Source organism: Schistocerca serialis, chromosome 1, assembly GCF_023864345.2.
Source record: "Schistocerca serialis cubense isolate TAMUIC-IGC-003099 chromosome 1, iqSchSeri2.2, whole genome shotgun sequence".
Taxonomy (NCBI): domain Eukaryota; kingdom Metazoa; phylum Arthropoda; class Insecta; order Orthoptera; family Acrididae; genus Schistocerca; species Schistocerca serialis.
Genome location: NC_064638.1, coordinates 375,786,146 through 375,799,011, shown reverse-complemented (window position 1 = coordinate 375,799,011; position 12,866 = coordinate 375,786,146). Strand labels below are relative to the sequence as shown.

Sequence of the window (12,866 nt, the reverse complement as noted above, 5' to 3'; positions counted from 1 at the left end):
GGATGGGGACAGATGGTGGACGCTGCGCTGCCGAGACACATTCGACTGCCAGGCTCGGTTCGGCGTGTGGTCTTGCCAGTGCTTTGTTGACGGGCTTTGTAGCGGCGGCACGTGCCGGAAGCGTCCACAATGGGCAACCACCGCGGCGGTAATAGGCGACCAACAGACCCTCCGCGGTCCGCCGCAGCCTTTCTGGCAGAGTCGCGCACCCGCCCCTTCCTTCGTCTGCGGCCCTTGACTGCTGGCCGTGAATCATCAGCTGGAGAGCCCTCGGTCTCGGGGAGGGGGGCTGGCGTCCGTGTTCGCTGGTTTTGCGTTGCTCTCCTTGCTGATACGTCTGATTCGATTGCGACGGCAACGTTACGCCCTGGGCGACAGTAGGTTGACAGCCTGACGCCTTCGGGAATTTATTTCGCAGCCCACGTGCATTACCTCCCATTGTTGTCCACATCATGCCCAGGAACTCTGAGATCGACGGAACTGCACCGACCGTGTTGTTTCACATTGACCAGGTATGGAATGGCGTCATGTTGTAAAAGCGTTAGTTAGTTAGTTACGAGTTTCATTTATCAATCTCATGGTAACCGTTATGATGTGGAACGTGTCAAGTGCATAAGAAATGCACACATGAAATGTGTGTATATATTAAGCTTAAAATTTTTATTACGTACCCCATTCCCTTAAACAGCACAAAATGCACATATTATACCTATAGGTTTATTTATTACTATTATTCAACAATTCATCTATGTCAAGGTGATACGATATCAATTTATTATTAAAACTGTTACTGCTGCCTGTCGGACATTTTATTTCATCTGGTGATTCATCGAAAAGTTTTACAGCGGCATATTTTACCCCTTTCTGTGCCAAAGATTAGCAGAGGATAGTGTAAGTATTTTTTCTTCTGCCATTATAATCATGAATGTTCAAAATGGTTCAATTGGCTCTGAACACTGTAGGACGTAACATCTGAGGTCATCGGTCCCCTAGACTTAGAACTACTTAAACCTAACTAATCTAAGGACATCACACACAGCCAAGCCCGAGGCAGGATTCGAACCTGCGAATGTTGCAGCAGCGCGGTGCCGGACTGAAGCACCTAGAACCTCTCGGTCACAATGGCCGGCAATCATGAATGTCACTGTTGTTTTTAAACTGGTCCATGTTGTTGTGAACTTTTAAAGAGATGCCTACAAGATGTACGACTATGAGTCCAACACATTATTCTAGCCACTTTCTTTTGAGCAGTGAATACTCGTTGCCTAAGTGTTGAGTTAACCCAAGATATTATTCCATATGACATCAAAGAATGAAAGTATGCAAAGTATGTTAGCTTGCTAATTTCCGTATCCTCAAAATTAGCAGTTATTCTGATTGCAAAAGTTGCTGAACCTAGTCGCTTTAGGAGATCCAAAATATGAATTTTCCAAGTAAGATTCTCATTAATATTGTACACCCAAAAGCTTAGTATTCTCTATCCTGGCTACTGACTTCTGCTGATGTGTTATATTTTTTGAAGGAACTGTACTCCTGGCAGTAGAAAACTGGTTGTAGTATGTTTCTTTCCTTTTTTTTTCAAAGTTCAGAGCAAGCCCATTCGCAGAAAACCAATGAATAACTTTTCCAAACACATTATTTGTATCATTTTCTATTGAAGTTTCCTTTACTGGATTAATAATTATGCTCGTTTCATCATCAAAAAGTGTCAGTTTAGCTTCTTGTTTCAGATAAGGAGGGAGGTCATTCACATATATCAAGAACAGAAGGGTACTCACGATCGAACCCTGTGGAACATCTAATGTTATTTCATCCCAGTTAGATGCTATGGGAAACTTCCTTAAATCACTTAAACCATATAAAGAAATTGTTTGCTTCCTGTTCTGTATGCGTGACCTAAACCACTCATACGCTGTTCCATTTATACCATAGAATTGTAATTTCTGTAACATAGTATCTTGGTTCACACAATCAAACGGTTTGGATAAGTTACAGAAAACTCCTATTGGTGACATTTTACTATTTAAAGACTCTATTATGTGGGCAGTGAAATTGTATATTGCTGTCTCAGTGGAACAGCATTTTTGAAATCCAAACTGTGCTTTACTAGGTATCCCATTACTGCTGCGATGGCTAACCAATATTGAGTTCGTTACTTTCTCGACAATTTTTGAAAATGTCTTCACTGTTTTGTCGCTTTCAGGAAGAATACTGTTCTACAGTTACATATATACTCCGCTTCCCGAATCGTGGTGGAAGGACGCCGTAACAGTATTAACCAATTTCCGTCTTAACTCCATTCGTGTACTTAACGAGGAGGAAATGAATGTCCATATGAAGGTTACTTGCATATTGTGCACGCCCATATCAATTCACGTGTTTGTCAATTACAAAACCTCTATTATGCCAAAACTGCTGTGGGTCTAGAAAATACATAACGCCGTGGATATTTAGAATCTAAATGTAATCATACTAATACTAACTTCTTGATCAAGATAGGATGCATAGTATGTCCCACATCCGCAGTACATGTGTCGTCGTGCAAACACGTTACAGCTCTCAAACACTAAAAGGCCACGCTTCATGGTAACACTGGACACTATTGTCACAGACTGAAAACATGGAACTTCTGGTCAGGGCTCTTTTTACTCTAAGATCATATCTGGATGCATTTGTGACATGCACTGACTGTGTGCATTGAATATCGCACGTGGACAAATAGTTTGTAAGGGTAGAATAAGTAATAAGTATATAAGGGTAGAATATATATGAAGAGATTGATCTTAACTTTCACGAACAACACACAGGGCGAGATGGGCATAATGCAACAAAATAATAAGCCGTCAGCTCAGACCTGGATATGTTACGGGTAATGTCTGGAATGGGCTGAGGACAGCAATTGGAGCCCATCAGCCACTAATAAGGGCTCTTTAAGACATAAGATAATTTTAATTTCGTCCAGTATTTACCGTGTGTATCTTCACTTTCAAAACATTTCATTGCGCCTCCCACGGGAAGATCGTAGTTCTGTCGCAGCCATTGACAAAGCATTATTTGTGGGATATTACGAGGCGTGTTTTTTAAGTAAGGTCCGTTTTGTTGTAGACACTAGTAGTTTGCCCGCATGCCGCGACGAGCACGTGCGTCGTGTACCGGCATGCCTTGGGAACAACTGTGCTCAGTTTCAGCTCTGTAGCTAACCTGTACGGTTCTGTTCTGTGCTTTCAAAATGTTTAAGGGGCTCCGGAAAGGCTCAAAATCATGAAAAGTTCAATTTTTACTTTTTTGCCTTTTCTGAATCTGCAGACTATTACCTTTTAATAGATATATAATTCATTCAATTCCGAAGACTACAACTATTTTTAAATTTTTTTTGAAATGTGTTCTACATGGGCGTGACCCACTGTGGCGCTGTTAAACTGCTGTCACATGGTGTTATAATTAACGTCCGTTTTCATCAGATACATTTTAGTGATGTGAGATAAAGTATGTGTTGTGGCTACCCTGTGATGGTTCAATATATTTCTCTGGTGTGATTGTCGATTGTTTCATGTTTATTTACTCTGTCGTTATCTCGAAAATATTCGTAATTAATTCTGTTTCTTGAGTCTCTGTTTTGTTGAAGTATAATAATGAGTAAAAGTAAAGTTATTAGAAATCCTCTGAAGGCTTTTAAGAAAAGGAGAAATGTTGGAAAGCCAAAGGTATGTGTTATTACTGTAAACAATAAAGACGATAACCAAGTGAGTGAACCTAACCTCTCAAGTACACCTGCCATAGCAGTCAAAGTGAGAAAGAAAATACTTCACAGAAGAAGATTGGTTCAATGAGTGAAAACTATGAATGTTTTATGGGCGAATCGGATGTGAATGAAATATTTGATATGTCGGTTCTCAAAGGAATTTTTTTAAACTGTGTAAGATGTATTCATTGTAGTGAAGTTGGTCTGGAACTCTCCATAATAAAGCACGTAGGACTTGCTAGTGAAATACAACTGATATGTGATAAGTGTTCATACATGACCACCTTTTGGAACAGTGTTGCAGTAACTACTACTGAAGAAAATGGTATCAAAATCTACGAACACAACAACATGAGAAGCTTGCTTTAGACAAGGAACGCCTTCGGGCTGCAGACAGGGCTGTAAAGAGTCTAGAAATACAAGCAAGAGTAAACAGGAGGAGGAACAAGAGGAAGCTGGAGGAGGAGTTTGCAGAGGATGAAGATAATCCATCCTATGGACCTGGAATGCACTAAAAAGTTAATCCAATCTTTGTCGCTCGATTCCCAAAACTTTTATTTTCTCATACTAATTACATGTTTTCTAAGGATCTTCCAAACATATTTGTTTCAAACTTTCAGTAAATGTTACACAGTACCTTCTGCATAATTTAACACAGCCTTTTTCCAATAAACTGTATATTTTTGAATATATAAATAAAAAATTGCAAAAAAATGTCGTGAATTTTCATTACAATTGAAAAAAAATCATCTTTAATACCTGAACTAAAATTTTGTATAATCCCTGTGTTAAGTTGTAGCCCATATTCCAATAAATAAACTGTAAAAAGTTCAACTTCCTACCTCAAATACTTTGTGAGGAAAGATGTAATTTATAAGCGTTATTTTAACATTGCAAGTGTAGGGCGTTCCGGAGCCCCTTAAGACTATCAACTCGCCCGCCGTGTGTGAGGTTCGCTCAGTGATATGGTTTTTGTCAGCAAGGAACCTGTCTGCTGCAGAAATTCATCGACAGATTTGCGAAGTGTACGGTGATACTGTTATGAGTAAAAGCAAAGTGCGTAAGTGGGTACGAGAATTCAAAGATGGCCATGACAACGTCCATGCTGAGGACCGCTCTGGTCGCTCTTCTTTGATTACAGACGATTTGGTGGCTTCAGTTGAAGCGAGGATTCGTGAGAACAGGCGCCTCACAATAACAGGTCTCTCAAACGAATTTCCTGACGTGTCGAGATCAGTGCTTTACAACATTGTTTCTGAACACCTAAAGTTTAGGAAACTGTGCTCCCGTTGGGTCCCGAAACTCCTAACAGAGGGCCACAAAAATCAAAGATTTGAGTGTGCGATGAAGTTCTTGACTCGTTATCACGAAGAAGGTGACGGCTTCTTGGCCGGCCGGAGTGGCCGAGCGGTTCCAGGCGCTACAGTCTGGAACCGCGCGACCGCTACGGTCGCACGTTCTAATCCTGCCTCGGGCGTGGATGTGCGTGATGTCCTTAGGTTAGATAGGTTTAAGTTGTTCTAAGTTCTAGGGGACTGACGACCTCAGATGTTAAGTCCCATAGTGCTCAGTGCCATTTGAACCATTTTGAACGGCTTCTTGAGTCAGATCGTAACTGGAGACGGAACATGGATTTCGCACATCACGCCCGAGTCGAAGCGACAGAGCATGGAGTGGAGACACACACACTCGCCTGTAAAGGTGAAGGTCAGACAGACTCTGTCCCGGCGCAAAATCATGGCGTCGGTGTTTTGGGATAGGCATGGTGTTTTGTTGGTCGACTTCATGCAACGAGGAACCACTATCAATGCAGAAACATATTGCCAAACCTTGAGAAAGCTACGCAGAGCGATTCAAAACAAAACTCGCGGCATGCTGACAAAGGGAATTGTCCTTCTCCATGAAAATGCAAGACCTCACACTGCAGGTCACACCCGCGATTTATTGGACCGTTTTGGCTGGGAAGTTTTAGGCCACCCACCCTACAGTCCTGATCTTGCGCCGAGCCATTACCATCTGTTCCTCCACCTCAAACAACACCTCAGTAGCAACCGTTACAATGATGACGACGACGTGAAAACGGCAGTGAACACTTGGTTATCGGAGCAGGCGGCAAGTTTTTATGAAGAGGGTATATTAAAATTGGTTGAGATGTATGATAACGTGTTTGAACAAACTTGGCAACTATGTCGAAAAATAGAGTGAAGTATGTACTTTCTGGAAAGAAATTTACTTTTTTGAAATAACCTTTTGTTGTGTACTTATGTTCAAACGGACCTTACTTAAAAAACATGCCTCGTAAAAATGAGTAGGCAGTCAAAACCGGTACAGCTACTGTGAAATAAACTAAGCAGTGATAAGCTTTAATTTGCTGTGTAATTTTTTCCAAGCCCCTGTTTATGGAGCCTACTCTTATTTCTCGATTGTCCAAACTTTTGGAATCTTACGTCTTTTGGAACGTAGCACACTGGTCAGTGATAGTGGACGACGAAGTATCTTCATCGTGTCACGCACACAGACCGCAGATGGAATGCGGACGGAATGAGAGCTCGCTGTAAGAGTGCGTGAGCAGTGAGTGACGTGACGGCGTTTCTGTGTGTTGCAGGCGGACCCCAGCGCGGCGTTCCTGCGCGCAGCCCGAGCTGGCCAACTCGAACGAGTCCTCGAACACCTCGACAACGGGGTCGACATCAACACGTCCAACGCGGTGAGTACGCGGGCCGCGCTACGCTGCTACTTCCGTGCGCTTGCTTCGCCTGCGATTTAACACTTTCCTGCCCGACGGGACTGAAAATCTCGTCCTCTTTCTTGTGTCAAACAACATGGCGTTGGATTCGTGCCTTCGCATTCTGTGGCGGCAGGGGCGCCGAGAACCAGCATTGTGCCCGGGGCTGGACGTATGATTGGGCCCAGTTTCCAAATATAGCAATCCAATTTTATTGTTATTTTAAAGAAGGTTTAACATGATTTAAACACAACATAATTGGGGGAGCATTGGAACTACACAAAAGTACTCATTAGGATGAAATAAAGAACAAATTTAATTTCTTATTAAACTGACAACATATGTTCACAAATTCAGTTCATACTATGGTACTGCATGTTGCACGAGATAATGCCGGCGGAATTCTAACGGGCTTATAGTTAGTTTTTATGGTGTAATAGGCTGAATCACAGCACGCAGTAGCATAAACGCGTGTATCGTCGAGCCACAATTAACAGCAAAAGTTCACTTTCGTGTGTTACAGAGCCCGTAAAGATTAGAGAAAATTATATACACTGTAAGATGTCATTGCATTGTATCTAGAAAGCAGACGCCCCTGAAGAAATTTCGCGAAGTGCTCCGACGCAGAGCAGAAAGATTTTTATCCAGGTATGTCACAATAGCTGGTCCTAATTTTCTGATATCTTAGAGGACGAGAACATAAACATTACTTATCAGTAATAAGTGTCTGCAGATGCAACGTTCTCTGTACAAAAGCCATTGCTGATCACGCAGACCTTAGGTGGTTTTGTTTCAGCTGTTATTCTTACGACTGAAACAATAACCTACCGAAGTTACTTTCTTATACTAAGTCACAGAACATCTTCTGTGAAATTTGTTGACTTAGTTTCGGGCATTAAAATTCATAACAGTGTTTTTCTTCGGCAGTGTGGAGTGATAGGCTTCCTGGTAACAGAACTAAGACTTGAAGTTAAATTTTCTGTCTCCAGTTCGTAATTTTTTTCCGAGCACATTTTCTACGTTCACATTTCCGGCTTCCTCTCACATTTTCACCCATACTTAGAGCAGACTGCGGTAGCTACAAATGTAAATAACACTTATAAATATATTTGCAATTTTCGTTATATTTAATTATGAAAATTTCGTGCAAAGAAAATAGTTTATAGCACAATTGCATGGAGTGTCATCGCTAAGATGGTGTTCTTAATTTCACACTACTTTCACAGTGAAGTCCTTTCAGCAGTTTTACTTCTATGTACAGTTTCCTTCATCCCAGTATAAGTTCAAAACGACGCACTTCTGAATATCGCTTTATTAAGAAAAAGGGTTTGATTTCACACCCTATATTATTTACGAAAACTGGGAATGGTTATTATATGTTGAATATGTTCTATTACAATCCACGGCATTTGGAATGTAATGTAGCGAAACAATGATCATAAACCACGTCTGAATATGCATGTGAGCACGCTGGTAACTGCTTAAACAAAGCCCGTCGCGTTTCCATTCTCCCACAGAATCTTTGAAAGAACCAACGTGACCAATCAAATGAATCATGAATGAATGTAAAAATTTTAACTTTCTTTTGTATATTCATTTAATTTATTTTCTCTTCAGTTTAAAAGATAAGTTTGAATATTATACTGATTTGTACATTGACTAATGTCTGGTGTCCGTAAAGCTGCGTTTATGGAGTGCTCCCTCCCAGTCTTTCTTCGCTGAATGTCTGAAGACCAAGCTTCTTTGATCGTGAAATAATGCTACACTAAGTAATTCTTGGTATTTGTTTCCAAACATAGGCTTCATTTTCAATCCGTTTATCGATTCTTTGGAACATAATACAAGAGCGACTTCATTATAACTCAAAGTTTCGCCATTTAAAGTGCTAGATTGGTTTTCTAGGGTCCTGTCACATAGTTTTTCTACTTTATTTAATATGGTTATCCTGATTTTGAAGAGAAGTATGAACGAATTGTCTCAGCCTAACTGGAAAGAAGATGCCAAGGCAAACAAAATAATGGTTGTTGAATTTCACTCCAGACTAATCAGTCATGGGGAACATATTCTTTTTTCTGAAGTTTACACTGAAGTAGAGATGTAGGAAATGCACGGATATTGCCATATGCTGGAAATTTTTTTGGATCGTTAGGTGAGTCAGATTTTACTACCACTTCTGTTCCCTTGGTTGTAGAATTTAATGTGCTTAAAGTTCTAACATCAGAGGATCGTTTTGCTGTTAAAACCTACTGATTCCCATCCTTGAATTAGTTTTTACCTAAGAGTATGAGGTCTGACACAAAATGTTGTACCTGGTATGTTTGTCCAACACTATTTTACCAGGCTGCCAGTCAGTACGATGTTAACATTGCGTGATGCTGCAGTAGCCACTACGCACTGAAGCGCTTATTGTTTGACCTTAAGCTGTGGTTTTAATTTCATTTCATGTTCATTGTTACAGCCAAGTTTAACATGTGAACATGAACATGACTGTTATGCGTATCCGCGAAACCTGGTTAATTCCGTGTGTCGTTTCCACCACAGTAAGTAGTTACAAAGTTGCACTAGCTGAAATGTCAGCACCGCGTGAGATTTTCCTCCGTAACATGCCACTCCCTGCGGCGGTTACACTGCTAACCCCTTTGTTCCATGCGCAACACGTTGCAGTAGCTGAAGTTAAAAAAAAAAAATGCATTTCGGCCACGACGGCAGCTGCGCGATGAGGAACGGTGCAGTGCTGACAATTTCGTGTCATACCGATAACTTGCCGTGGCAGGAATGATGCGTGAACGTAACACTGTTTCGTGAAACCGCATTACAGTAACACTGTTTTCGTGAAAGCGCTTCACTCATGGCCACTCACCTCCAATCACAGTACAATGAATCAATACACTGGTAATAACACAGCGCTACCAACTACTACTTCGCATATGTTGGCATTTGTTACACCGACGACGGATTCCGGTTGTTGTTGTTGTGGTCTTCAGTCCTGACTCTGGTTTGATGCAGCTCTCCATGCTACCCTATCCTGTGCAAGCTTCTTCATCTCCCAGTACCTACTCCAACCTACATCCTTCTGAATCTGCTTAGTGTATTCATCTCTTGGTCTCCCTCTACGATTTTTACCCTCCACGCTGCCCTCCAATACTAAATTGCTGATCCCTTGATGTCTCAGAACATGTCCTACCAGCCGATCCCTTCTTCTGGTCAAGTTGTGCCACAAACTTCTCTTCTCCCCAATCCTATTCAATACTTCCTCATTAGTTATGTGATCTACCCATCTAATCTTCAGCATTCTTCTGTAGCACCACATTTCGAAAGCTTCTATTCTCTTCTTGTCCAAACTATTTATCCGTCCATGTTTCACTTCCATACATGGCTACACTCCATACAAATACTTTCAGAAATGACTTCCTGACATTTAAATCTATACTCGATGTTAACAAATTTCTCTTCTTCAGAAACGCTTTCCTTGCCATTGCCAGTCTACATTTTATATCCTCTCTACTTCGACCATCATCAGTTATTTTGCTCCCCAAATAGCAAAACTCCTTTACTACTTTAAGTGTCTCATTTCCTAATCTAATACCCTCAGCATCACCCGACTTAATTCGACTACATTCCATTATCCTCGTTTTGCTTTTGTTGATGTTCATCTTATATCCTCCTTTCAAGACACTGTCCATTCCATTCAACTGCTCTTCCAAGTCCTTTGCTGTCTCTGACAGAATTATAATGTCATCGGCGAACCTCAAAGTTTTTATTTCTTCTCCATGGATTTTAATACCTACTCCGAATTTTTCTTTTGTTTCCTTTACTGCTTGCTCAATATACAGATTGAATAACATCGGGGAGAGGCTACAACCCTGTCTTACTCCCTTCCCAACCACTGCTTCCCTTTCATGTCCCTCGACTCTTATAACTGCCATCTGGTTTCTGTACAAATTGTAAATAGCCTTTCGCTCCCTGTATTTTACCCCTGCCACCTTTAGAATTTGAAAGAGAGTATTCCAGTCAACATCGTCAAACGTTTTCTCTAAGTCTACAAATGCTAGAAACGTAGGTTTGCCTTTCCTTAATCTTTCTTCTAAGATAAGTCGTAAGGTCAGTGTTGCCTCACGTGTTCCAGTGTTTCTACGGAATCCAAACTGATCTTCCCCGAGGTCGGCTTCTACTGGTTTTTCCATTCGTCTGTAAAGTATTCGTGTTAGTATTTTGCAGCTGTGGCTTATTAAACTGATTGTTCTGTAATTTTCACATCTGTCAACACCTGCTTTCTTTGGTATTGGAATTATTATATTCTTCTTGAAGTCTGAGGGTATTTCGCCTGTTTCATACATCTTGCTCACCATATGGTAGAGTTTTGTGAGGACTGGCTCTCCCAAGGCCGTCAGTAGTTCCAATGGAATGTTGTCTACTCCCGGGGCCTTGTTTCGACTCAGGTCTTTCAGTGCTCTGTCAAGCTCTTCACGCAGTATCGTATCTCCCATTTCATTTTCATCTACATCCTCTTCCATTTCCATAATATTGTCCTCAAGTACATCGCCGTTGTATAGACCCTCTATATACTCCTTCCACCTTTCTGCTTTCCCTTCTTTGGTTAGAACTGGGTTTTCATATGAGCTCTTGATATTCATACAAGTGGTTCTCTTATCTCCAAAGGTCTCTTTAATATTCCTGTAGGCAGTGTCTATCGTACTCCTAGTGAGATAAGCCTCTACATCCTTACATTTGTCCTCTAGCCATCCCTGCTTAGCCATTTTGCACTTCCTGTCGATATCATTTTTGAGACGTTTGTATTCCTTTTTGCCTGCTTCATTTACTGCATTCCGGTATCTACTGATAAATATTGGATCAGAGGCTACTGCCAGACAATAACAAGTGATTTATCCTTGGCGTTTTGCAGATGCTCACCTTCAGCACAATTCTCTTTAAATTCGAAGCAAGCATCAACATCAATTTGAATGACTTGTGTTCCCTTATTGCCATTGCCATAAAATGAAGTTATACAGGGTGTTACAAAATGATACGGCCAAACTTTCAGGAAACATTCCTCACACACAAAGAAAGAAAATATGTTATGTGGACATGTGTCCGGAAACGCTTACTTTCCATGTTAGAGCTCATTTTATTACTTCTCTTCAAACCATATTAATCATGGAAAGGAAACACACAGCAACAGAACGTACCAGCGTGACTTCAAACAGTTTGTTACAGGAAATGTTCAAAATGTCCTCCGTTAGCGAGGATACATGCATCCACCCTCCGTCGCATGGAATCCCTGATGCGCTGATGCAGTGCTGGAGAATGGCGTATCGTATCACAGCCGTCCACAATACGAGCACGAAGAGTCTCTGCATTTGGTACCGTGGTTGCCTAGACAAGAGCTTTCAAATGCCCCCATAAATGAAAGTCAAGAGGGTTGAGGTCAGGAGAGCGTGGAGAAAATGGAATTGGTCCGCCTCTACCAATCCATCGGTCACCGAATCCGTTGTTGAGAAGCGTACGAACACTTCGACTGAAATGTGCAGGAGCTCCATCGTGCTTGAACCACATGTTGTGTCGTACTTGTAAAGGCACATGTTCTAGCAGCACAGGTAGAGTATCCCGTATGAAATCATGATAACGTGCTCCATTGAGCGTAGGTGGACGAACATGGGGCCCAATCAAGACGTCACCAACAATGCCTGCCCAAACGTTCACAGAAAATCTGTGCTGATGATGTGATTGCACAATTGTGTGCGGATTCTCGTCAGCCTACACATCTTGATTGTGAAAATTTACAATTTGATCACGTTGGAATGAAGTCTCATCCGTAAAGAGAACATTTGCACTGAAATGAGGATTGACACATTGTTGGATGAACCATTCGCAGAAGTGTACCAGTGGAGGCCAATCAGCTGCTGATAGTGCCTGCACACGCTGTACATGGTACGGAAATAACTGGTTCTCCCGTAGCACTCTCCGTACAGTGACGTGGTCAACGTTATCTTGTACAGCAGCAACTTCTCTGACGCTGACATTAGGGTTATCGTCAACTGCACGAAGAATTGCCTCGTCCATTGCAGGTGTCCTCGTCGTTCTAGGTCTTCCCCAGTCGCGAGTCATGGGCTGGAATGTTCTGTGCTCCCTAAGACGCCGATCAATTGCTTCGAACGTCTTCCTGTCGGGACACCTTCGTTCTGGAAATCTGTCTCGATACAAACGTACCGCGCCACGGCTATTGCCCCGTACTAATCCATACATCAAATGGGCATCTGCCAACTCCGCATTTGTAAACATTGCACTGACTGCAATACCACGTTCGTGATGAACACTAACCTGTTGATGCTACGTACTGATGTGCTTGGTACTAGTACTGTAGAGCAATGAGTCGCATGTCAACACAAGCACCGAAGTCAA

The 12,866-nt window shown here is 41.7% G+C and overlaps 1 protein-coding gene across 1 annotated transcript in view; it reads left to right on the top strand.

The window, feature by feature from the left end:
* The first annotated feature begins 452 nt into the window (after window positions 1–452).
* Window positions 453–12,866, top strand: part of LOC126474384 (ankyrin-3-like) — a 186,811-nt gene continuing 174,397 nt past the window's right edge. The window contains exons 1-2 of the mRNA XM_050101887.1: window positions 453–512; window positions 6,348–6,449. Coding sequence (XP_049957844.1) covers window positions 453–512; window positions 6,348–6,449 — 162 coding nt within the window. The remainder of the gene's footprint in view (window positions 513–6,347; window positions 6,450–12,866) is intronic.